Here is a 23,444-nt window from a genome sequence, read left to right on the forward strand (position 1 = left end):
ATCTGTAGACGACATATCTATCTGATAAAGGGTATCAAAATATATAAAGAACTTATAAAACTCAACACTCAAAAAATGAATAATCCAATTTAAAAAATGGGCAGAAGAGGGGTGCCTGCTCAGTTGGTTAAGAGTCTGACTTCAGCTCAGGTCATGATCTCATAGTTCGTAGGTTTGAGCCCCTCATTGGGCTCTGTTCTGACAGCTCAGAGCCTGGAGCCTGCTTCAGATTCTGTGTCTCCTTCTCTCTCCACCTCTCCCTGGCTTCTGCTCTCTTTCTCTCTCAAAAATAAATAAATAAACATTGTTTTTTAAATGGCAGAAGACATGCATAGACATCGTTCCAAAGAAGACATACAGATGGCCAACAGAAACATGAAACTGATCAAGGTAATACAAATCAAAACTACAATGAGATATCACCTCACACCTGTCAGAATGGCTAAAATCAACAACACAAGAAACAAGGATGGCAAGGATATAGAGAAAGGTGAGGCCTCGTGCACTGTTAGTGGGAATGTGCACTGATACAGCCACTGTGGAAAACAGTATTGTGATTCCTCAAAAAGTTAAAAACAGAACTACCCTACAATCCAGCAATCAGACTACTGGATATTTACCTAAAGAATAGAAAAATACTAATTCAAAGGGATACATGCCATCCTATGTTTATAGCAGCATTACATACAATAGCAAAATTATGGAAACAGCCCAAGTGTCCATCAATTGATAAATGGATAAAGATGATGTAGTATGTATACACACACACACACACACACACACACACACACACAATGGAATATTATTTAATCATTGAAATCAATGAAATCTTGCCATCTGCAACATAAATGGAGCTAGAGTATACTGCTAAGTGAAGTAAATCAGAGAAAGACAAATACCATATGGTTTCACTCATATGTGTAATTTATAAAACAAACAAGCAAAGGGGGTAAAAAGAGAGAGTGACAAACCAAGAAACGGACTCTTGGGCCTTCTTGGTGGCTCAGTTAAGCGTCCAACTCTTGATTTCGGCCCAGGTCATGATCTCACAGTTCACACGATGAAATCCATGTTAGGCTCTGTGCTGACAGTGCAGAGCCTGCTTGGGATTCTCTCTCCCTCTCTCTCTGCCCCGCCCCCATTGATGCACATGCTCTCTTGCTCTCTCTCAAAAAATAAAGACCGTAACAAGAGAAAAACAAGGGCATTACATGATAATTCACAGGTCAATACAGGTCAAGAAGATATAATAAATGTAAGTATCTGGGCACCCAACATTTCAGCAGCTAAATACATAAAGCAAATATTAACAGATATAAGGGAGAGATGTAATACAGTAAGAGCAGAGGATTTTTTTAAGTAGCCTCCATGCCCAACGTAGGACTTGAACTCATGACCCTGAGATCAAGAGTTGGATACTCTACCAACTGAGCCAGCCAGGTACTCCTAAGAGTAGAGGACTTTAAAACCCCACTTACATCAATAGATAGATCATTCAGGATGAAAATCAGTAAGAAAACACTGTCTTTCAATGACACATTAGGCTAAATGGACTTAGCAGGTTTATACAAAACATTCTTTCCAAAAACAACAGAATACACATTCTTTTCAAGTGCACATGGAACATTTTGCAGGATAGATCATATTAGGCCACAAAACAAGTCTCAATACATTTAAGAAGACTGAAATCACATCATCTTTTTCAACCATAACATTATGAAACTAAAAACAAATCCCAAGAAAAAAACTGGAAAAAAACACAAACACATGGAGGCTAAACAGTATGTTACAAAACTACGAACAGGTCAACAAATAAAAGAGGAAATTTAAAAAGAAAAAAAAGGAGACAAATGAAAATGAAAACACAACAGTCAAAAATCTTTGGGATGCAGCAAAAGCAATTCTAAAAAGGAGATTCATGGTGAAACAAGTCTACTTCAAGAAACTGGAAAAACAAATAAAAAATCTAACTATGTGCCTAAAAGAACTAGAAAAAGAACAAAGCCCAAAGTTAGTACACAGAAGGAAATAATAAATATTGGTGCAGAAATAAATGAAACAGAAAGTTAAAAAAAAATGAAAAAATTAATGAAACCAAGAGCTGGTTCTCTGAAAAGGTAAAATTGATAAACCTTTAGCCAGACTCATCAAAAAAAAAAAAAGAGGACACAAGTAATATTTGAAATGAAAGGGGAGAAATAACGGTAACCAACACCACAGGAATATAAAGGAATATAATAGAATACTACAAAAAATTACATGCCAGCAAAGTACCTAGAAGAAATGGATAAATTTATAGAAACATATAAACTTTCAAAACTGAATCAGGAAGAAAACAGCCTGGGTGGCTCTGTCAGCTAAGGATCCGGCTCTTAATTTCAGCTCAGGTCATGACCTCATGGTTGGTGAGATCGAGCCCCACATGGGACTCTGTGCTGACAGCATGAAGCCTACTTGGGATTCTCTCTCTCCTTCTCTCAACCCCTTCTAGGCTCATTCTCTCTCTCTCTCTCTTTTTCTCTCATCTCTATATCTTTATCTCTATCTCTCTCTCAAAATAAAAATAAATATTAAAAAAAAAACTAAATCAGGAAGAAACAGAAAATCTGAACAGACCAAATACTAGTAATAAAACTGAAATGGTAATCAAAAAACTCCCAATAAGCAAAAGGCCAGTACCAGATGGAGTCACAGTTAAAATCTACTAAACATTTAAATACGAGTTAATGCCTATTCTCCTCCAACTGTTCCCAAAAATAGAGGGAAGAAAAACTTCCAAGCACATTCAACAAAGCCAGCATTACCATGACACCAAAACAAAAAAGAAACACTGCAAAAAACAAACAACCACCACCACCACCAACAACAACAAAAACTACAGGCCCACATCTCTGATAAACATAGATGCAAAAATTCTTAACAAAATATTAGCAAGCCACATTGAACAATACATTAAAAGTATCATTCACCATGATAAGTGGGATTTATTCTGGGATGCAAGGGTGGTTCAATATTTGCAAATCAAGCAACATGACACACCACATCAACAAAACAAGGGATAAAAACCATATGGTCATCTCAATAAATGCAGAAAAAGCATTTGACAAAATGTTCATGATTTTGAAACATCTGTTCATGATTTTAAAAACTCTCAATAAAATAGGTATAGAGGGAACAAACCTAAATACAATAAAAGCCATATATGACTAACTCCTAGCTCACCAGTCAATGGTGAAAAACTCAGGGCCTTCCCTCTAAGATCAAGAATAAGATGAGGATGTCCATTCTCACTGTTTTAATTCAACATAGTACTAGCCAGAGAAATCAGACAACAAAATAATTAAAGGCATCCAAATTGATTAAGGGAGAAGTTAAACTGTCACTACTTACAGATGACATGATACCATACATAGAAAATCCTAAAGACTATCAAAAAATATTGTAATTAATAAATGAATTCAGAAAAGTTGCAGGGGTGCCTGTATGGCTCAGCTGGTTAAACATCCAACTCTTGATTTGAGCTCAGGTCATGATCTCACAGTCCTGTGATCCAGCCTGGGTTGAGCTCCACAGTGGATACAGAGCCTGCTTAAGAGTCTCTCTCCTCTTTCTACCCCTTCCCTGCTTGCATACATGTACAGGCACCCACATGTGTGCACACTCCTGGTCTCTCTCAAAAAAAAAAAAAAAAAGGAATAAAGTTGCAGAATACAAAATTAATTCCCAGAAATCAGTTCCATATACATTAACAATAAAGTGGCAGCAAGAGAAATTAAGAAAACAATTCCATTTACAACCAAAAAAGAATATCTAGGAATAAACTTAACCAAGGAGGTAAAAGACTGAAAACTATGTGATGAAAGAAATTGAGATGACACAAACAAATGTTAAGACATACCATGCTCATGGAGCAGAAGAATTAATCTGGCTATCACACCCATACTACCCATAGCAATCCACAGACTCAAAGCAATCCCTATCAAAACACAAATAGTATTCTTCACAGAACTAGAACAAATACCCCTAAAATTTGTATGTAAGTACCTAAGATCCTGAGTAGCCAAAGCAATCTTGAGAAACAAGAACAAAGCTGGAGGTATCAGAATCCTAGATTTCAAGATAAACTACTAAACTGTAGAAATCAGAACTGGCACAAAAATAGACACAGATCAATAGAACAGAATAGAAAGCCCAGAAATAAATCCATGTTTTTATGGTCAATTAATTAATCTAAAACAAAGAAATAAAGAATACACAATAAGGGAAAAGGCATTCTTTTCAATAAATGGTGTTGGGAAAACTGGATAGCTACATGCAACAGAATGAAACTGGACCACTTTAGTATATCATATACAAAAACTCAAAATGTATTAAAGACCTAAATAAAACCATAAAACTCCTAAAAAAATGCAGCATAGTAATTTCTTTGACATCAGTCTTAGCAACATATTTATGGATAGGTCTCCTAAGGCAAGGGAAACAAAAGCAAAGATAAACTATTATGACTACATCAAAATAAAAACCTCTGCACAGTGAAGTAAACCATAAACAAAATAAAAAGACAACCTAGTAAAAAGGATATTTACAAATGATATATCTAATAAAGGGTTAATATCTAAACTATATAAAGAACTTATAAAGCTCTGGTTAAAAAATCTGATTTAAAAACACACAGAAGATCTGAATAGGCATTTTTCAAGAGAAGACAAATGGTTGGCAAAGCTCAAAATCAATAATCATCAGAGAAATGCAAATCAAAACCACAATGAGATATCAGCTCATACCTGTCAAAATGACTAGTACTTAAAAGACAAATAATAACAAGTGTTGACAGAATGTGGAGAAAAGGGAACCTTTGTGCACTGTTGGTGGGACTGTGAATTGGTGCACCCACTGTGGAAAACAGTATGGAGGTTCCTCAAAACATTAAAAATAGAAATACCAGGGGCGCCTGGGTGGCTCAGTCAGTTGAGCGTTCGGCTTCGGCTCAGGTCACGATCTCACACTCCGTGAGTTCGAGCCCCCCATCGGGCTCTGTGCTGACAGCTCGGAGCCTCGAGCCTGCTTCAGATTCTGTGTCTCCCTCTCTCTGACCCTCCCCCGCTCATGCGCTCGCTCTCTCTCTCTCTCTCTCTCTCTCTCTCTCTGTCAAAAATAAATAAACATTTAAAAATAGAAATACCATAGAATCTAGTAATTCCACTACTGGATATTTACCCAAAGAAAACAAAAACACTAATTAAAAGATATATGCACCACTGTGTATGTTGCAGCTTTATTTAAAATAGCCAAGATATGGAAGCCTAAGTGTCCACTGATGAATGGATAAAGGTATAATTTACATATACAATGAGATATTACTCAGCCATAAAAAGGAGTAAGATCTTACCATTTGTGACATGAATGGACCTAGAGAGTAGTATGCTAAGTGAAATAAGTCAGACAAAGACAAATGCCATATGATTTTACTTAGTTTTGAAATCTAAAAACCAAAACAAATGAACAAAAACAGATTCTTAAATATAGAGGGAAAAAAACCAGATTTTTTTTTTACATTTTTTTGCATTCATAATTTTTTTTCAATATATGAAATTTATTGTCAAATTGGTTTCCATACAACACCCAGTGCTCATCCCAAAAGGTGCTCTCCTCAATACCCATCACCCACCCCACATCAACCCTCAGTTTGTTCTCAGTTTTTAAGAGTCTCTTATGCTTTGGCTCTCTCCCACTCTAACCTCTTTTTTTTTTTTTTTTTCCTTCCTCTCCCCCATGGGTTTCTGTTAAGTTTCTCAGGATCCACATAAGAGTGAAAACATATGGTATCTGTCTTTCTCTGTATGGCTTATTTCACTTAGCATAACACTCTCCAGTTCCATCCACGCTGCTACAAAAGGCCATATTTCATTTTTTCTCATTGCCACGTAGTATTCCATTGTGTATATAAACCACAATTTCTTTATCCACTCATCAGTTGATGGACATTTAGGCTCTTTCCATTAATTTGGCTATTGTTGAGAGTGCTGCTATAAACATTGGGGTACAAGTGCCCCTATGCATCAGTACTCCTGTATCCCTTGGGTAAATTCCTAGCAGTGCTATTGCTGGGTCATAGGGTAGGTCTATTTTTAATTTTTTGAGGAACCTCCACACTGTTTTCCAGAGTGGCTGCACCAATTTGCATTGCCACCAACAGTGCAAGAAGGTTCCCGTTTCTCCACATCCTCTCCAGCATCTATAGTCTCCTGATTTGTTCATTTTGCCCACTCTGACTGGCGTGAGGTGATATCTGAGTGTGGTTTTGATTTGTATTTCCCTGATGAGGAGCGACGTTGAGCATCTTTTCATATGGCTGTTGGCCATCTGGATGTCTTCTTTAGAGAAGTGTCTATTCATGTTTTCTGCCCATTTCTTCACTGGATTATTTGATTTTTGGGTGTGGAGTTTGGTGAGCTCTTTACAGATTTTGGATACTAGCCCTTTGTCCGATATGCCATTTGCAAATATCTTTTCCCATTCCTTTGGTTGCCTTTTAGTTTTGTTGGTTGTTTCCTTTGCTGTGCAGAAGCTTTTTATCTTCATGAGGTCCCAGTAGTTCATTTTTGCTTTTAATTCCCTTGCCTTTGGGGATGTGTCAAGTAAGAGATTGCTACGGCTGAGGTCAGAGAGGTCTTTTCCTGCTTTCTCCTCTAGGGTTTTGATGGTTTCCTGTCTCACATTCAGGTCCTTTATCCATTTTGAGTTTATTTTTGTGAATGGTGTGAGAAAGTGGTCTAGTGTCAACCTTCTGCATGTTGCTGTCCAGTTCTCACAGCACCATTTGTTAAAGAGACTGTCTTTTTTCCATTGGATATTCTTTCCTGCTTTGTCAAAGATGAGTTGGCCATACATTTGTGGGTCTAGTTCTAGGGTTTTTATTCTATTCCATTGGTCTATGTGTCTGTTTTTGTGCCAATACCATGCTGTCTTGATGATTACAGCTTTGTAGTAGAGGCTAAAGTCTGGGATTGTGATGCCTCCTGCTTTGGTGGTCTTCTTCAAAATTACTTTGGCTATTCGGGGCCTTTTGTGGTTCCACACAAATTTTAGGATTGCTTGTTCTAGCTTCGAGAAGAATGCTGGTACAATTTTGATTGGGACTGCATTGAATGTGTAGATAGCTTTGGGTAGTATTGACATTTTGACAATATTTATTCTTCCAATCCATGAGCACGGAATGTTTTTCCATTTCTTTATATCTTCTTCAATTTCCTTCATAAGCTTTCTATAGTTTTCAGCATACAGATCCTTTACATCTTTGGTTAGATTTATTCCTAGGTATTTTATGCTTCTTGGTGCAATTGTGAATGGGATCAGTTTCTTTATTTGTCTTTCTGTTGCTTCATTATTAGTGTATAAGAATGCAACTGATTTCTGTACATTGATTTTGTATGCTGCAACTTTGCTAAATTCATGTATCAGTTCTAGCAGACTTTTGGTGGAGTCTATCGGATTTTCCATGTATAATATCATGTCATCTGCAAAAAGCGAAAGCTTAACTTCATCTTTGCCAATTTTGATGCCTTTGATTTCCTTTTGTTGTCTGATTGCTGATGCTAGAACTTCCAACACTATGTTAAACAACAGCGGTGAGAGTGGACATCCCTGTCGTGTTCCTGATCTCAGGGAAAAAGCTCTCAGTTTTTCCCCATTGAGGATGATGTTAGCTGTGGGCTTTTCATAAATGGCTTTTATGATCTTTAAGTATGTTCCTTCTATCCCAACTTTCTCGAGGGTTTTTATTAAGAAAGGGTGCTGAATTTTGTCAAATGCCTTTTCTGCATCGATTGACAGGATCATATGGTTCTTATCTTTTCTTTTGTTAATGTGATGTATCACGTTGATTGATTTACGAATGTTGAACTAGCCCTGCATCCCAGGAATGAATCCCACTTGATCATGGTGAATAGTTCTTTTTATATGCTGTTGAATTCGATTTGCTAGTATCTTACTGAGAATTTTTGCATCCATATTCATCAGGGATATTGGCCTGTAGTTCTCTTTTTTTACTGGGTCTCTGTCTGGTTTAGGAATCAAAGTAATACTGGCTGCATAGAATGAGTCTGGAAGTTTTCCTTCCCTTTCTATTTTTTGGAATAGCTTGAGAAGGAAAGGTATTATCTCTGCTTTAAACGTCTGGTAGAACTCCCCTGGGAAGCCATCTGGTCCTGGACTCTTATTTGTTGGGAGATTTTTGATAACTGATTCAATTTCTTCGCTGGTTATGGGTCTGTTCAAGATTTCTATTTCCTCCTGATTGAGTTTGGAAGAGTGTGGGTGTTTAGGAATTTGTCCATTTCTTCCAGGTTGTCCAATTTGTTGGCATATAATTTTTCATAGTATTCCCTGATAATTGCTTGTATCTCTGAGGGATTGGTTGTAATAATTCCATTTTCATTCATGATTTTATCTATTTGGGTCATCTCCCTTTTCTTTTTGAGAAGCCTGGCTAGAGGTTTGTCAATTTTGTTTATTTTTTCAAAAAACCAACTCTTGGTTTCGTTGATCTGCTCTACAGTTTTTTTTAGATTCTATATTGTTTATTTCTGCTCTGATCTTTATTATTTCTCTTCTTCTGCTGGGTTTAGGCTGTCTTTGCTGTTCTGCTTCTATTTCCTTTAGGTGTGCTGTTAGATTTTGTGTTTGGGATTTTTCTTGTTTCTTGAGATAGGCCTGGATTGCAATGTATTTTCCTCTCAGGACTGCCTTCGCTGCATCCCAAAGCGTTTGGATTGTTGTATTTTCATTTTCGTTTGTTTCCATGTATTTTTTAATTTCTTCTGTAATTGCTTGGTTGACCCATTCATTCTTTAGTAGGGTGTTCTTTAACCTCCATGCTTTTGGAGGTTTTCCAGACTTTTTCCTGTGGTTGATTTCAAGCTTCATAGCATTGTGGTCTGAATGTATGCATGGTATGATCTCAATTCTTGTATACTTATGAAGGGCTGTTTTGTGACCCAGTATGTGATCTATCTGGGAGAATGTTCCATGTGCACTCGAGAAGCAAGTATATTCTGTTGCTTTGGGATGCAGAGTTCTAAATATATCTGTCAAGTCCATCTGATCCAATGTATCATTCAGGGCCCTTGTTTCTTTATTGACGGTGTGTCTAGATGATCTATCCATTTCTGTAAGTGGAGTATTAAAGTCCCCTGCAATTACCACATTCTTATCAATAAGGTTGCTTATGTTTGTGAGTAATTGTTTTATATATTTGGGGGCTCCCATATTTGGTGCATAGACATTTATAATTGTTAGCTCTTCCTGATGGATAGACCCTGTAATTATATAATGCCCTTCTTCATCTCTTGTTACAACCTTTAATTTAAAGTCTAGTTTGTTTGATATAAGTATGGCTACTCCAGCTTTCTTTTGACTTCCAGTAGCATGATAGATAGTTCTCCATTCTCACTTTCAATCTGAAAGTGTCCTCAGGTCTAAAATGAGTCTCTTGTAGACAGCAAATAGATGGGTCTTGTTTTTTTATCCATTCTGATACCCTATGTCTTTTGGTTGGTCCATTTAGTCCATTTACGTTCAGTGTTATTATAGAAAGATATGGGTTTAGAGTCATTGTGATGTCTGTAGGTTTCACGCTTGTAGCGATGTCTCTGGTACTTTATCTCACAGGATCCCCCTTAGGATCTCTTGTAGGGCTGGTTTAGTGGTGACGAATTCCTTCAGCTTTTGTTTGTTTGGGAAGACCTTTATCTCTTCTTCTATTCTAAATGACAGACTTGCTGGATAAAGGATTCTCGGCTGCATATTTTTTCTGTTCATCACATTGAATATTTCCTGCCATTCCTTTCTGGCCTGCCACGTTTCAGTAGAGAGATCCGTCACTAGTCTTATCGGTCTCCCTTTATATGTTAGGGAGTTTATCTCTAGCTGCTTTAAGAATTTTCTCTTTATCCTTGTATTTTGCCAGTTTCACTATGATATGTCGTGCAGATGGAATCAAGTTACGTCTGAAGGGAGTTCTCTGTGCCTCTTGGATTTCAATGCCTTTTTCCTTCCCCAGATCAGGGAAGTTCTCAGCTATTATTTCTTCAAATACACCTTCAGCACCTTTCCCTCTCTCTTCCTCCTCTGGAATATCAATTATGCATACATTATTTCTCTTCAGTGCATCACTTAGTTCTCTAATTTTCACCTCATACTCCTGGATTTTTTTATCTTTTTCTCAGCTTCCTCTTTTTCCATAATTTTATCTTCTAGTTTACCTATTCTCTCCTCTGCCTCTTCAATCCGAGCTGTGGTTGTCTCCATTTTATTCTGCAGCTCATTTTTAGCATTTTTTAGCTCCTCCTGGCTGCTCCTTAGTCCCTTCATCTCTGTAGCAAGAGATTCTCTGCTGTCCTCTATACTGTTTTCAAGCCCAATGATTAATTTTATGACTATTATTCTAAATTCACTTTCTGTTATATTGTTTACATCCTTTTTGATCACTTCGTTAGCTGTTATTTCCTGGAAATTCTTTTGAGGGGAATTCTTCCGTTTCGTCATTTTGGATAGTCCCTGGAGTGGTGCAGAACTGCAGGGCATTTCCCCTGTGCTGTCTTGAATAACTTGCGTTGGTGGGCGGGGCCGCAGTCCGACCTGATGTCTGCCCCCAGCCCACCACTGGGGCCACAGACTGGTGTGTGCCTTCTCTTCCCCTCTCCTAGGGGCGGGATTCACTGTGGGGTGGCGTGGCCTGTTTGGGCTACTTGCACACTGCCAGGCTTATGGTGCTGGGGATCTGGCGTATTAGCTGGGGTGGATCGGCAAGGTGCACAGGGACGGGAGGGGCAGGCTCAGCTCGCTTATCCTTCAGAGATCCGCTTCGGGAGGGGCCCTGCGGCACCGGGAAGGAATCAGACCTGCTGCCGGAGGGACAGATCCGCAGAAGCACAGTGTTGGGTGTTTGCATGGTGCAAGCGAATTCCCTGGCAGGAACTTGTTCCCTTTGGGATTTTGGCTGGGGGATGAGTGAGGGAGATGGCGCTGGCGAGTGCCTTTGTTCCCCGCCAAGCTGAGTTCTGTCGTCTGGGGCTCAACAACTCTCCCTCCCATTGTCCTCCAGCCTTCCTGCTCTCCAAGCAGAGCTGTTAACTTATAACCTTCCAGATGTTAAGTCCCGCTTGCTGTCTGAACACACTCCGTCCGGCCCCTCCGCTTTTGCAAACTAGACTCGGGGGCTCTGCTTTGCCAGCGGGCTGCCCCTCTGCCCCGGCTCCCTCCCGCCAGTCTGTGTAGCCCGCACCACCTCTCCGCCCTTCCTACCCTCTTTTGTGGGCCTCTCATCTGCGCTTGGCTCCAGAGAATCCGTTCTGCTAGTCTTCTGGCGGTTTTCTGGGTTATTTAGGCAGGTGTGGGTGGAATCTAAGTGATCAGCAGGACACGGTGAGCCCAGCATCCTCCTACACCGCCATCTTCCCCCCGATTCTATCAAAAACAGATACTTAAATACAGTGAACAAACTGGTGTTTGCCAGATGGTATGCGAGTGGGTGTGTAGGTGAAATAAATAAAGGGGACCAAGAGGTACAAACTTCAAGTTATAAAATAAGTAAGTCACAGAGGTGACAAGTATAATAGGGAATATCATCAATGATATTATAAGAATGTTTGACAGTTATAGATGGTGACTACATTTATCATGGTAAGCAATATATAAAATTGTCGAGTATATATATTGTATCCCTGAAAGTAACAAAACATTGTATGTTAATTATACTTCAATTACAGAATGTAAAAAAAGAAACTACCATGAGATCCCACTTCACACTCATAGACTAGCCTTAATCAATCAAACAATAACAAGTATTGGCTAGGATGTAGAGAAAACGGAACCCTCAAACATTGTTGATGGGAATGTTAAATGATGCAGCCATTTTGGAGAACAGTTTGGAAGTTCCTCAGAATGTTAAACATGGAGTTACCAAATGACTCAGCAGTCCCAACTAACTCCTAGGTTTATACCCAAGAGAAATGAAAAAATATGTACACACAAAAACATGTACATGAATGTTCACAGCAACAGTATTCTTAATAGCCCAAATATGAAAACAACTCTAACATCCATCAACTGGTGAACGGATAATAAAATGTAGTGTATCCATACAAGAACACTATTTGGCAATGAAAAGTAATGAAGTACTGATCCATGTTACAGGATATATAAACCTTGAAAACATTGTTCTAAGAGTAAGAAGCCAGTCTCAAAAGACCACATAATGTATCATTCCACTCATATGAAATACCCTGAATAGGCAAATCTATACAGACAGAAAATGGATTACTAGTTACCTAGTGATGGGGTCTGGGGGGAAGGGACCCCACTAACAAATGTGGGGTTTCTTTTGGGCATGACGGGAATGTTTAAAAATTTACTATAGTGATGGTTGCACAAATCTATGAATATACTAAATAACATTAAGCTGGGTACCTTAGATGTTGGTAAATTGAATGGTATGTGAATTATGTCTCAATAAAGCTACTGAAATTCTGAAGGGATCATTAACTCTGAGCTTCACTACAGGGTGATCTAGGTGGACTGTTTGTGGGGAGCCCCTGATATCAGCATCTTCAGGTCTTCACTTGCTTGCATCTGCCAGGGAAGAGGCTTTCACCATACCCTGGAGAGTAATGATCTGCCTGACAATGCTCTGGAAATTCTTAACAACATTTTTTTAATTTCTTTGTTCATTTCTTTTGTTTTTTAGATTCCACTTACAAGTGAAATCATATGGTATTTGTCTTTCTCTGTCCAGATTATTTTCACTTAGTGTAATACCCTCCAAGTATATTCACATTGTCACAAACTGCAAACAAACAACAAAGAGAGAAACAGACTCATAAATACAGAGAACTAGTGGTGGCCAAAGGGGAGGGGGGTGGGAAGATGGGTGTTTAGGATTAAGAAGCACAAAGTTCCAGTTCTAAAGTAAATAAGTCACCAGGATGAAAAGTAAAGCAGAGGGAATATAGTCAATAATAGTGTAATGCACATCATGGTGAGCATTTCATAACATATACAATTGTTGACTTACTATGTTGTACACCTGAAACTAATTTAATATTACACATCCACTGTACTTCAATTAGAATTTTTTAATTTTTAATTTTTAAAAATCTAGACGGGAGTTAGAAATTTTCCTTAGAGAATGTAGTTTTGGTCTAACTAGTTCTTCCTGCCCAACAAACCAAAAATACTTTCCACAGATCAAGAGGAAGGGAACAGACATTTACTGAGCCTCTATTAAGGGCTAGGCACATTCCATTCTCTAGTGTATTAATCTTTTTAACTCTGTGGGGATGACATTATAACATTCTCATTTTTATAGATGAGGAAACTGAGGTGCAAGGATTAACACAGCTAAGAGTGGTGAAATTCTGATGTCTGAATTCAGTGCCCAAGCTCTACTCACTTTTTTTTAAATTTATTTATTTTTGAGAGAGAGAAAAGGTGGGACGGAGAAAGAGAGAGAGAGAATATGCCAAGCAGGCTCCATGGTTCATGGGTTCAAGCCCCGTTGTTGGGCTCCATGCTGATGGTACAGAGCCTACTTAGGATTCTATTTCCTTTTCTCTCTGCCCCTCCCCCACTCTCATGCTCTCAAAATAAATAAATAAACTTAAAAAAGAAATTCCTTTAAGGAGCACCTGAGTGGCTCAGTAGGTTAAGCGTCAGACTTCAGCTCGGGTCATGATCTCATGGTTCATGGATTTGGGTCCCACAGAGGGCTCTGTGCTGACAGCAAGGAGCCTGGAGCCTGCTTTAGATTCTGTGTCCCTCTGTCTCTGCCCCTCCCTCAGTCATGCTCTATCAAAAATAAACAAACTTAAGAAAAAAAATTCTTTAAAAAAAAAAAAGGCTGCATGGGAATGCAAGCTGGTGCAGCCACTCTGGAAAACAGTAGGAGGTTCCTCAAAACACTAAAAATAGAACTACCCTACCACCCAGCAATTGCACTACTAGGCATTTATCCATGGGATACAGGTGTGCTGTTTCGAAGGGACACATGCACCCTCATGTTTATAATAGCACTATCAACAATAGCCAAAGTATGGAAAGAGCCCAAATGTCCATATGTCCATCGATGGATAAATGGATAAAGATGATGTGGTATATATATACACCACATCATCTTTATATATATATATATATATATATATATATACACACACACACACACACAATTTATTTATATATATTGTATATATGTATAATATGTATATATATGTATAATATGTATTATATATACAATTTATATATACACACACACACACACACACACACACACACACACACACACAATTGAGTATTATTCGGCAATCAAAAAGAATGAAAATTTGCCATTTGCAACTACGTGGATGGAACTGGAGGGTATTATGCTAAGTGAAATTAGTCAGAGAAAGACAAAAATCATATGACTTCCCTCATATGAAGACTTTAAGAGACAAAACAGATGAACATAAGGGAAGGGAAACAAAAATAATATAAAAACAGGGAGGGAGACAAAACAGAAGAGACTCTTAAATATGGAGAACAAACAGAAGGTTACTGGGGGGGTTGTGGGAAGGGGGATGGGCTAAATGGGTAAGAGGCACTAAGGAATCTACTCCTGAAATCATTGTTGCACTATATGCTAACTAACTTGGATGTAAAAAATAAAAAATAAAAAATAAAATTAAAAAAAAAAAAAAAAAAAAGGCTGCAAAACCAGAATGGAGCTTTCTTTGTAGCATCACTGGTAGTTCCAGGTCCACATCAGAGACCCCTGGAGCCCAGGAAATCTGTGCAGACATTCTGCATCTGCTCTTGTACAATTTTAATTTGGTGTCCTTAGCAAATTTAAATTATATTAAAAACTTCATCTAACCTTAGACTGGCAGGTGAGTATGTTCTCTTCCTGCCCATTCATAACCCACCTGAAATGCTATGCTCTCCCCTACCTCCCAGTCTACTCTCTACCCAGCAGCTAGAGTGATACTACTTGTAAACATAGATCAGATCATTCCCATCTCAAACCCAACCAGTGGCTTCTATTTAAAATAAGAAAAATTTAAAAAATTTAAAAACCCATAAAATCCTAATTAGGCCCTATACAATCTGACTGTGCCCCTGCTTACATCCCCAACTTTATCTGTTACCACTTCCTTGCTAATTGTACTCCAGCCACACTTATTGAGCTCAAGTCCACCCCATAGCCTTTAAACACACAGCTCCTTCTGCTTAGAATGTTCTTCCAAGATCTTCATATGGCTCATCCTCATCACTCAGAGGTCTCTCCTCAAATGTCACCCCCTCAGAGAGGCCTCCTCTACTGGTTATCTTATCTTTGGCACTACTATACCTTATTTTCTTTGTGTACTTATTTTCTTATCAGCTAGTCATCACCTTCCCTCAACCACCACCACCAGTAGAATGAAATTTGCTGGCAGGGCAGGGATTTTGTGCTGTTCACTGTTTCATCGATATGTGCAACAGTGTCTGGCACACAGTAGACAATAAATATTTCCTATTATTAATCTGTAAAAATCATTTGCCAACTAACCATGGAAATCCTCGAGATGTTTACTTCCCTGTTTCCTATGACCCACTTAAGTATTTTTTCCTCCTTATAACTTTTTCCTCCCTGAGGGACAGAGATTATGTCTTACTTTTTTTTAAACGTTTATTTACTTTGAGAGAGAGAGAGATAGAGAGAGAATGGGGGGGGGGGTCAGCAGAGAGAGAGGGAGAGAGAGAATCCCAAGCAGGCTCCATGCTGTTAGTGCAGACAGAGCCACAAATTGTGAGATCATGACCTGAGTCAAAACCAAGATTCGGATGCTTAACCAACTTAGCCACCCAGGCACCCCTCTTACACTCTATGTGTTCACAAACCCGTAGCACAAACATTTGTACTAGTCTGGCTTCCCCCAAAAAATATCAAAGTATTTTTGTTTGCAGATGGTTAATTAGAATAATTTCCAGATTTGTGGTAAAAACTGGCTATGATATTTCTTAAACAATAAATCAACATAGAGTTGGCACACTTACTTCTAGCATTTGTCTTATCCAACTCACTGAGACATAGATCATCCTTGGCATCAGTGCTTCCCTCAACACCATGTCTTAAGAAAAACTTTGTATCATTTTCATCAATTTCATTCTCATCATCCAAGTCATATTTTTGTAGCCCCTCTAATAGCTTTACAGCCGCTAAATGGGCAAACCTGTGGGAAAGAATCAGAAATTAATAAGATCCACAATCTTCTTCAAACTGAAATGACAGTTTGAACTTAATTTAGCAGATTACACTCTGTACATTATGCCACCAACCCATCTACCAGTAAAGGAGCAAAACTGTACCTGGGGGTGCCTGGGTGGCTCTGTCAGTTAAGCATCCAACTTCAGTTCAGGTCATGATCTCATGATTCATGAGTTCAAGCCCTGCATCAGGCTCTGTGCTGACAACTCAGAGCCTGGAGCCTGCTTTAGATTCTGTGTCTCCCTCTCTTTCTGCCCCTCCCCCGCTCATGCTCTGTCTCTGTCTCTCTCTCAAAAATAAATAAACATTAAAAAAAATACAAAAAAACACAAGTGTACCTGAAGGTCAGTGACAATTTGACATACATCCAGCTCAACGAGTTACTGGACACTAAGGACAAACAGTCCTATTACAGGCTATTTCATCATTTGTATTGGCAAAAATCCAAATGGGAGAGGAGACCCAATATCAAGACAATATGTGGTGTGCCCTAGACACAGCTGGTCAACTGTATAGAAAGCCCAGAACCACCTTATTTGTTACCTATATTTACTACCTTTTTTGATGGCCTAATTTAGATTGCAGAACTAGTTCTGTTTCCAGTTTTAGGGTAACTATATATCTACCCGCTTAATTTTCATCCTTCCTCAACCCAAAATACTTGGCATGGTTTTGAAATGTAATGGAAAAACAGTGACTTTTTCTATCCATGTTTTCTATTTTCTTTGATCTTGCCCACATCTCCATGAAGCTTCCAGTAATATACCCTAGGTTTTGGAGCTGACATGATTGTATGTAATCTGCATATTTTTCTCAGTCATGCTAATTGAAGTGCTTAATGTTTCTTCTTATCACATGGAGAACTACTCATTAAATACAAAATCTCAAATCCTATTTTTTTCCACATACTTACATAACCATATGCACACATATGTCCTCCCCTTTCACCAGGTACTGCAAACATTAACAAATATTTTAGGAAGTTGTAAGGTTAACAGAATTCATTATCTCTACTACTAGGTTGCAATTTAACAGCTATCACTTACTGAGTACTTGCTTTATGCCAGATTCAAGTGTATTTGTTTTTTTTTTTTTTAAGTTTATTTTGAGAGAGAGCGTGCATGCATGCATGTAAGTTGGGAAAGAGGAGGGGTTGAGGGAGACAGAGAGAGAGAGAGAGAGAGATTGAGAGAGGGAGAATCCCAAGCAGGCTCTGCACTGTCAGTGTGGAGCTCAAACTCACAAACTGTGAGATCATGACCTGTGCTGAAATCAAGAGTCAGATGCTTAACCCACTGAGCCACCCAGGAACCACGCCCACCCCACTTTTTTTTTTTTTTTTTTTTTTACAATTTATTCAAGGTTATTTCTATAATAGTACACATACACCTAAATTTTTGGTGCATGAATTACAAAATTCTAATAGGTATACAGTGGAATCTCATTGTGGTTTTAATTTGCATTCTCCTAATGTAAATGATTTTGAGCATTTTTTAAATGCATATTTGCCATTTGTACATTTTCCTCTGGTGAATAAACAGTATCAAATGCTTGCAAGAAAAAGAAAACAAAAGAAACTCACTGCTAGTGAGAATGCAAATTGGTATGATCACTTTTGAAGGCACTTTCGCAGCTTCTTATAAAATTAAACATACTCACAAACTTCGCACATGACCCAGCAATCCTACTCCCAAGTATTTACCCAAGTGAGCTAAAAACTTATGTTCACACAAAAACCTGTATGTGAATGTTTAAAGCAGCTTTATGCATAATAAACAACAAATGGATATAATCAAGATATCCATCGATAGGCTACTGGATTATAGAACTATTAGAATACCATGGAATTCTACATCTAATGGAGTATTACTCAGCAATAAGAAAGAAATGAACTACCAATACACATAAAAGAATCTCAAAATAATGATGCAGAGAGAAAGACGCCAGATTTATAAGAGTTTGTACTGTACTCTAGGAAATGCAAACTAAACTACAGTGACAGAAAGCAGATCTGCATCTGCTGGAGGAAGGGGAAGCAGAAAGCAGTGGAAGGAGAGAGATACAAAGGGAGCACAAAGAGACTTTTGAGGATGATGGATATATTCACTCTCTTGACGGTGGTAATGGTTTCACGGGTACATACGTTTATCAGAATTCATCAGTTGGTACTATACAAATATGCATACTTTGTCATATGCCAATTATATCTTGGAAAAGCCATCTTCCAAAATAAAAATAAAGTGGGCCTGAGTTGATTATGATCCTAGGTATGTGGAACTGCAAAACCATGCTCCGGGACTTCAAAGAAATCCCTCAAAATTTTAAGGAACATGAACTCACAAAAATTGCAGAGCAATTCAGTGAATGATTACGTTCTGGCATCCTGTCAAACCTCATTTGCAACTTTTAGCCCACATTTCTACCTTAGATTCAAGCAGTTCTGAACCACATACAGCTCCTCAAACACACAAGGTACTATCTTACAATTCTGCCTTCTTAAAGCACCAGCATAAACATTGCTTCCTCCAAAAAAAGCTTTTTCCCTGACCTCTATATAAATTCCATCTCCCTTCAGGTTCCTTCATAACTCTTACCATCATCTGTGTTAACATTTCTCTCCCACAACTTTCAAATAGGAAGATCTGGGTACTTTTTCTCCTAAGTTCTTACTGTATCTTACACATATGTTATAATGATTATAGTTAATAATTATTATTATGTACATTGTCTCCTCACAAGATTGCAAACTTGAGGGGAAGGACTATGTTTTTTCATCTTTGTAATCCTAACACTAACCATAGTACTAGGGACACACTATGTATGCAGGAAATTGAATGAAAAACAACGAAATGAACAAATGGATTGACTGAATTTTCCTTGAGGACCTGACCTGAATGAGGGGGTGTTCAATATTAGGTGTTATATTTAATTCAAACATAAACATCAAAATTTGTTTCAAAACCTATGTGACTCCAAATTGATTATTCCTTTTTATCACACAGTATTTCACACAGTATGAGCATTTGTGGGACACAACTCTCCATTGTGTACCACTGTTTTAAGCACTGTAGAATGTTTAGCATTCCTGGACCTGACCTCACTATATATCAGTGTTGGTCTCCAATCATTGTGACACTCACTCCTCCACACATTTCCAAATCTCCTCCCTCCCCCAGGAAAGGGGACAATATTATCTCCCACTTGAAAATCATCACTTTAGAGAGAACAGTTGATGTCTCATCCAACGTCAATTCAGCTTGAAAATTGTCATTCCATCAGTATTTGACAGAGTCCTAAAATTCCATTAAATCCTCAGAGTTTTCTGAGTATAATAGAGTATATACAAAAGTTTAAAAACAGAAGAAAGTAGTAAAGCAGATAGGGATACCTCTTAGCCACATCACTGGGTTTCTCCCCTGCTTTGTTTGTAATATTACTGTCTGCTCCCATTTTAATTATCCACTGCAAACACTCTATGTGGCCTTGCCCAGCAGCTGTTTCAAAAATACAAATGGGAAATATAGACAAAAAAAGTTAGTAGTAACAATTATCTGAAAATCTTGGACAATCCCATTACAGAGTATTTTCACAAATACTGATCCTTATAATAAACAACAAAAGTAAGTTGGGCAGATGTTACTTTCTCTGTTAATTTACATATTCATTAGACAAATATTCTATCAAATATCTACTGTGCTAGTCTCTATACAGAGGACTTTCCCTACATATATAAAAGCTGAAGCTCAACAAGGTTATTTATTTAACATCACACAGCTAGCAAGGAATGGATTTGAAACTATAATCTAGGTGTTCCCAATCCTTATCCAGTGTTTGCCTGCTGCTATTTATAGGTCCTGACTAATCTTGTATCTGACCAGAACGTGAGCACAATCCAGCCACAGGGACCCACAAGGACTTCAGATATCTTGCATCATCTTATGTAAAGAGGTTGTTCTACTGACTCTCAAAACTCAAAATTTGCAGGCCCCTGATTATCAGAACCATTTACCACCTTTTTCAAAATCTTGTTAACACATGCACTCAATACTAATTTTCACCTCCATAGCTCTGTTTACATGTCTTCTCACCTAGTACTCAGCACTCAACCAGTGCTCATCTAACCTCTATCCATCCTTCTAGATTCATCTCAAGACTCTGGGAAACTGGGAGAAAAACTTAATAAACTTAAAAGACCTGATTTTAGGTCTACTAAACAATGAGACTGGAGGACAGGACAGAACTTAGCAAGTGGCTGGCACATAAAGACTCTCAATAAAGTCTGTAAAGTTGATGAGTGAATAAATGAATGACAATATTAATAAAATGTCAGCTTTGCTCTTACCAGCTAGCTGTACAACCTCAGTCAAGAAAACTGATTCCTCTGGACCCCAATTTCCTTATCTTTTACAAAGATGATTTCATATTTATAAGGAGGGTACTCTGCTGCTTCATAAAATTACAAGGATTAAATGTGATGACAGTTTTGCATCCCATTAAATATCACATAAGATATTATTTCTGAATTCCCATGAACTCTCCTTTAATAATTTAACCCTTACCAAATTCTTCTTTCCTCAGTTCCTACTCTTGAATTCTTATTGCCTGTATTTTAACAACCAAATCCTTTTTGCCATTTATTACATCCTAACTTCTACAAATCTCTAGTTGTTCATATTGTAAGTATGTGGCTCCTTAACAGGAAGGTCTGGATCTCATAGAGTCTACACAGTGCAAGCATATGGTTGGTGCTAAATATAAATGCCTCTGTAAAATAAATCAAAGACTAGGAACGTCTGGTATATCTTTGGCGTCCCAAAAAGTGAATTCACCTCCAATATTGGCAACAGAGAAAAGAGGACAGAAAGTCAGAAACAGTGACAGAATAACCGCATCACTACTGTACGAATTCTTCCACCATTCTCTTCTTCACTCAGAGCTGTCTACCAAACTCAGAGTTGGCCCCTGAAAAGCCTGGGCCTTCTTCCTGTCTCCTACAGCAAACTCAAAACCAGTTAACAAAGAATACTATAAGATTTCCCAGACCTTTAGAAATAACCCCACTTTAGACAAAGATGGCAACATACTCTGTTTTTAAGATTTACAAAATAGTATTTATGTATCATGGATAACAGTTTTATAAGACAGAATGAGCTTAACCAAACATTTCCATGTTATTACACAAATACTGTTTACAAAAAAGGGAAAGGGAGGCAAAAGAATTTCTCTAAAATGAATTACAATAAGAGGATTTTTACCCAAGATCCTTATTGTATACTGGTTAGGATATGTTTAAGAATTTAATCCATGTTTTATAAGAGAACAGATAAAATATGCAGTGGCTAGAAATTTTTAAGAAATTATTTGCAATACTTATGGCTTAGCAAATGAAAGGAAGGAGCAGTCATGGTGGATTTAAAAATCATTAAATGATTAAGAAGAAAGCCTCAATAATAAACACAGCAGCTTATTTACTGAATCAATATATAAAATAAAGGAAAAGAAGCAGAAAGATTGATAAAATGTGGGAAAGGTGAATTAAATCATAAGGAGACATCAACTTTTATTTGACCAATTTGGCTATAATCTAAACATACAGATGTTTGCCAGGAAAGGCAAATGTACACAAAATGCCCCTTCTCCCCATTATAGCCACCTCTCACCCCTCTACCACACCACCTGATCCACTCCTGGCCCTAGGTGTCCTCAGTGGATAGACTGACAAGAGGAGGGGTGAAGAGCAAACACTACTGGTTCCTCCTCAGTTTTCACCCTCCCATCTCACAATGGTTGCATCCCAAACACCCTATTGTTATACATCAGTCCCTTTAGAACCTTCTTCCAGATCTCTCATTTCCATCTTAGTTCCAGTGGTGAAGAAGTGACTGAGAAAGGCTGAAAACCAGCCTTCAATGAAACTTAACTGTTCCTGGAAAGATGCATATTAAGCATCATGAGCAAGCCTATCTTTTGCTACAGTGTCTAAATGATACTCCACATTATCATAATATTAGTAATAAGAAGTGCTTATATCTAGGATATGAAATGAGGGCTTTGCTCCAGGGCACCACATTTTAAACTATCCGTATATAGAGCACATTTTAAGTCTCCTCCCCATTCGCAAATCCCATGGTGAAGAGTTAAACCCCTAGACAGCCCGTAGAGACAAAGGAGTGAGATTTTCCAAGTCTAGGGTAGAGTGTTTGCCAAAGTAGAAACCTCTTTGTGTGTAGGGGAAATCTCTTTGCATTCCCCTTCTTCTTATGCCACCTAAGCTCTCTCTTCCAAAACTACTGGTACACATGGTACTTAGATTCTATACTGGAGATTCCTTATGAATTAAACCAACTTTAATAATTAAACTAAGAACCTAACCGACAGGAACATAGTCTGTGATCAGGACCAGCAGAAGTTATTTATAAAAATAAAAACCTAATCCAAACACATGACTGCAGGGGTGTCAGGGTGGCTCAGTTGGTTAAGCACCCGACTCTTGGTTTCAACTCACCTCATGATCTCACAGTTCATGAGTTTGGGCCCCACATCGGGCTCTGTGCTGACAGTGTGGAGCCTGCTTGGAATTCTGTGTCTCCCTCTCTCTCTGCCCTGCCCCACACTCACCCCCACTCATGCTGTCTCTCTCAAAAATAAACAACTTTTTAAAAAATTAAAAAACACATGACTGCATTAACTAGACTACTTATTGTCTTTTACTCTAACATTTTTTAAGGGCTTTTTAAGAAATCTCTATACCCAAAATGGGGCTACAACTCACGACCCCAAGATCAAGAGTTGCATGCTCCACTGACTGAGCTACTTGGCAGGCCCTTTAACACTTTTACAAGAATTACCTGCTGTTAGATTCTGAAGGAACTTATAAATCACAAATGAGGCAGAATGGAAATTTCAGATGGGGTAAAGATTTGGTTTTTGATTTTATAAATACAAGGAAGATTGGCAAGAATAAATCCTAGAGTACATACTCTCAATGAGGACTGACAATCTGACAGTCTGATTAAAAAACCAAAAAGCTAGTTAACATGTTAGAATTTCACATAGAAGGAAGGAGAGAATGCAGAGAAAAGTGGTAGACATCTTGAAGATATGTTCAAATCAAACATTCATTGATATTTCTATGGAAGTAAAAACATTTTTTCAGAGTCTAAGA

The 23,444-nt window shown here is 38.1% G+C and overlaps 1 protein-coding gene across 1 annotated transcript in view; it reads right to left on the reverse strand.

Annotated features, from left to right (window-relative positions):
* ANKRD42 (ankyrin repeat domain 42) overlaps window positions 1-23,444 on the reverse strand; it is a gene marked incomplete at its 5' end in the record, with an annotated part of 72,499 nt that overhangs the window by 13,410 nt on the left and 35,645 nt on the right. The window contains 2 exons of the mRNA XM_032595069.1: window positions 16,069-16,244; window positions 19,668-19,773. Coding sequence (XP_032450960.1) covers window positions 16,069-16,244; window positions 19,668-19,773 — 282 coding nt within the window. The remainder of the gene's footprint in view (window positions 1-16,068; window positions 16,245-19,667; window positions 19,774-23,444) is intronic.

Source organism: Lynx canadensis, chromosome D1 (genome assembly GCF_007474595.2).
Source record: "Lynx canadensis isolate LIC74 chromosome D1, mLynCan4.pri.v2, whole genome shotgun sequence".
Classification (NCBI taxonomy): domain Eukaryota; kingdom Metazoa; phylum Chordata; class Mammalia; order Carnivora; family Felidae; genus Lynx; species Lynx canadensis.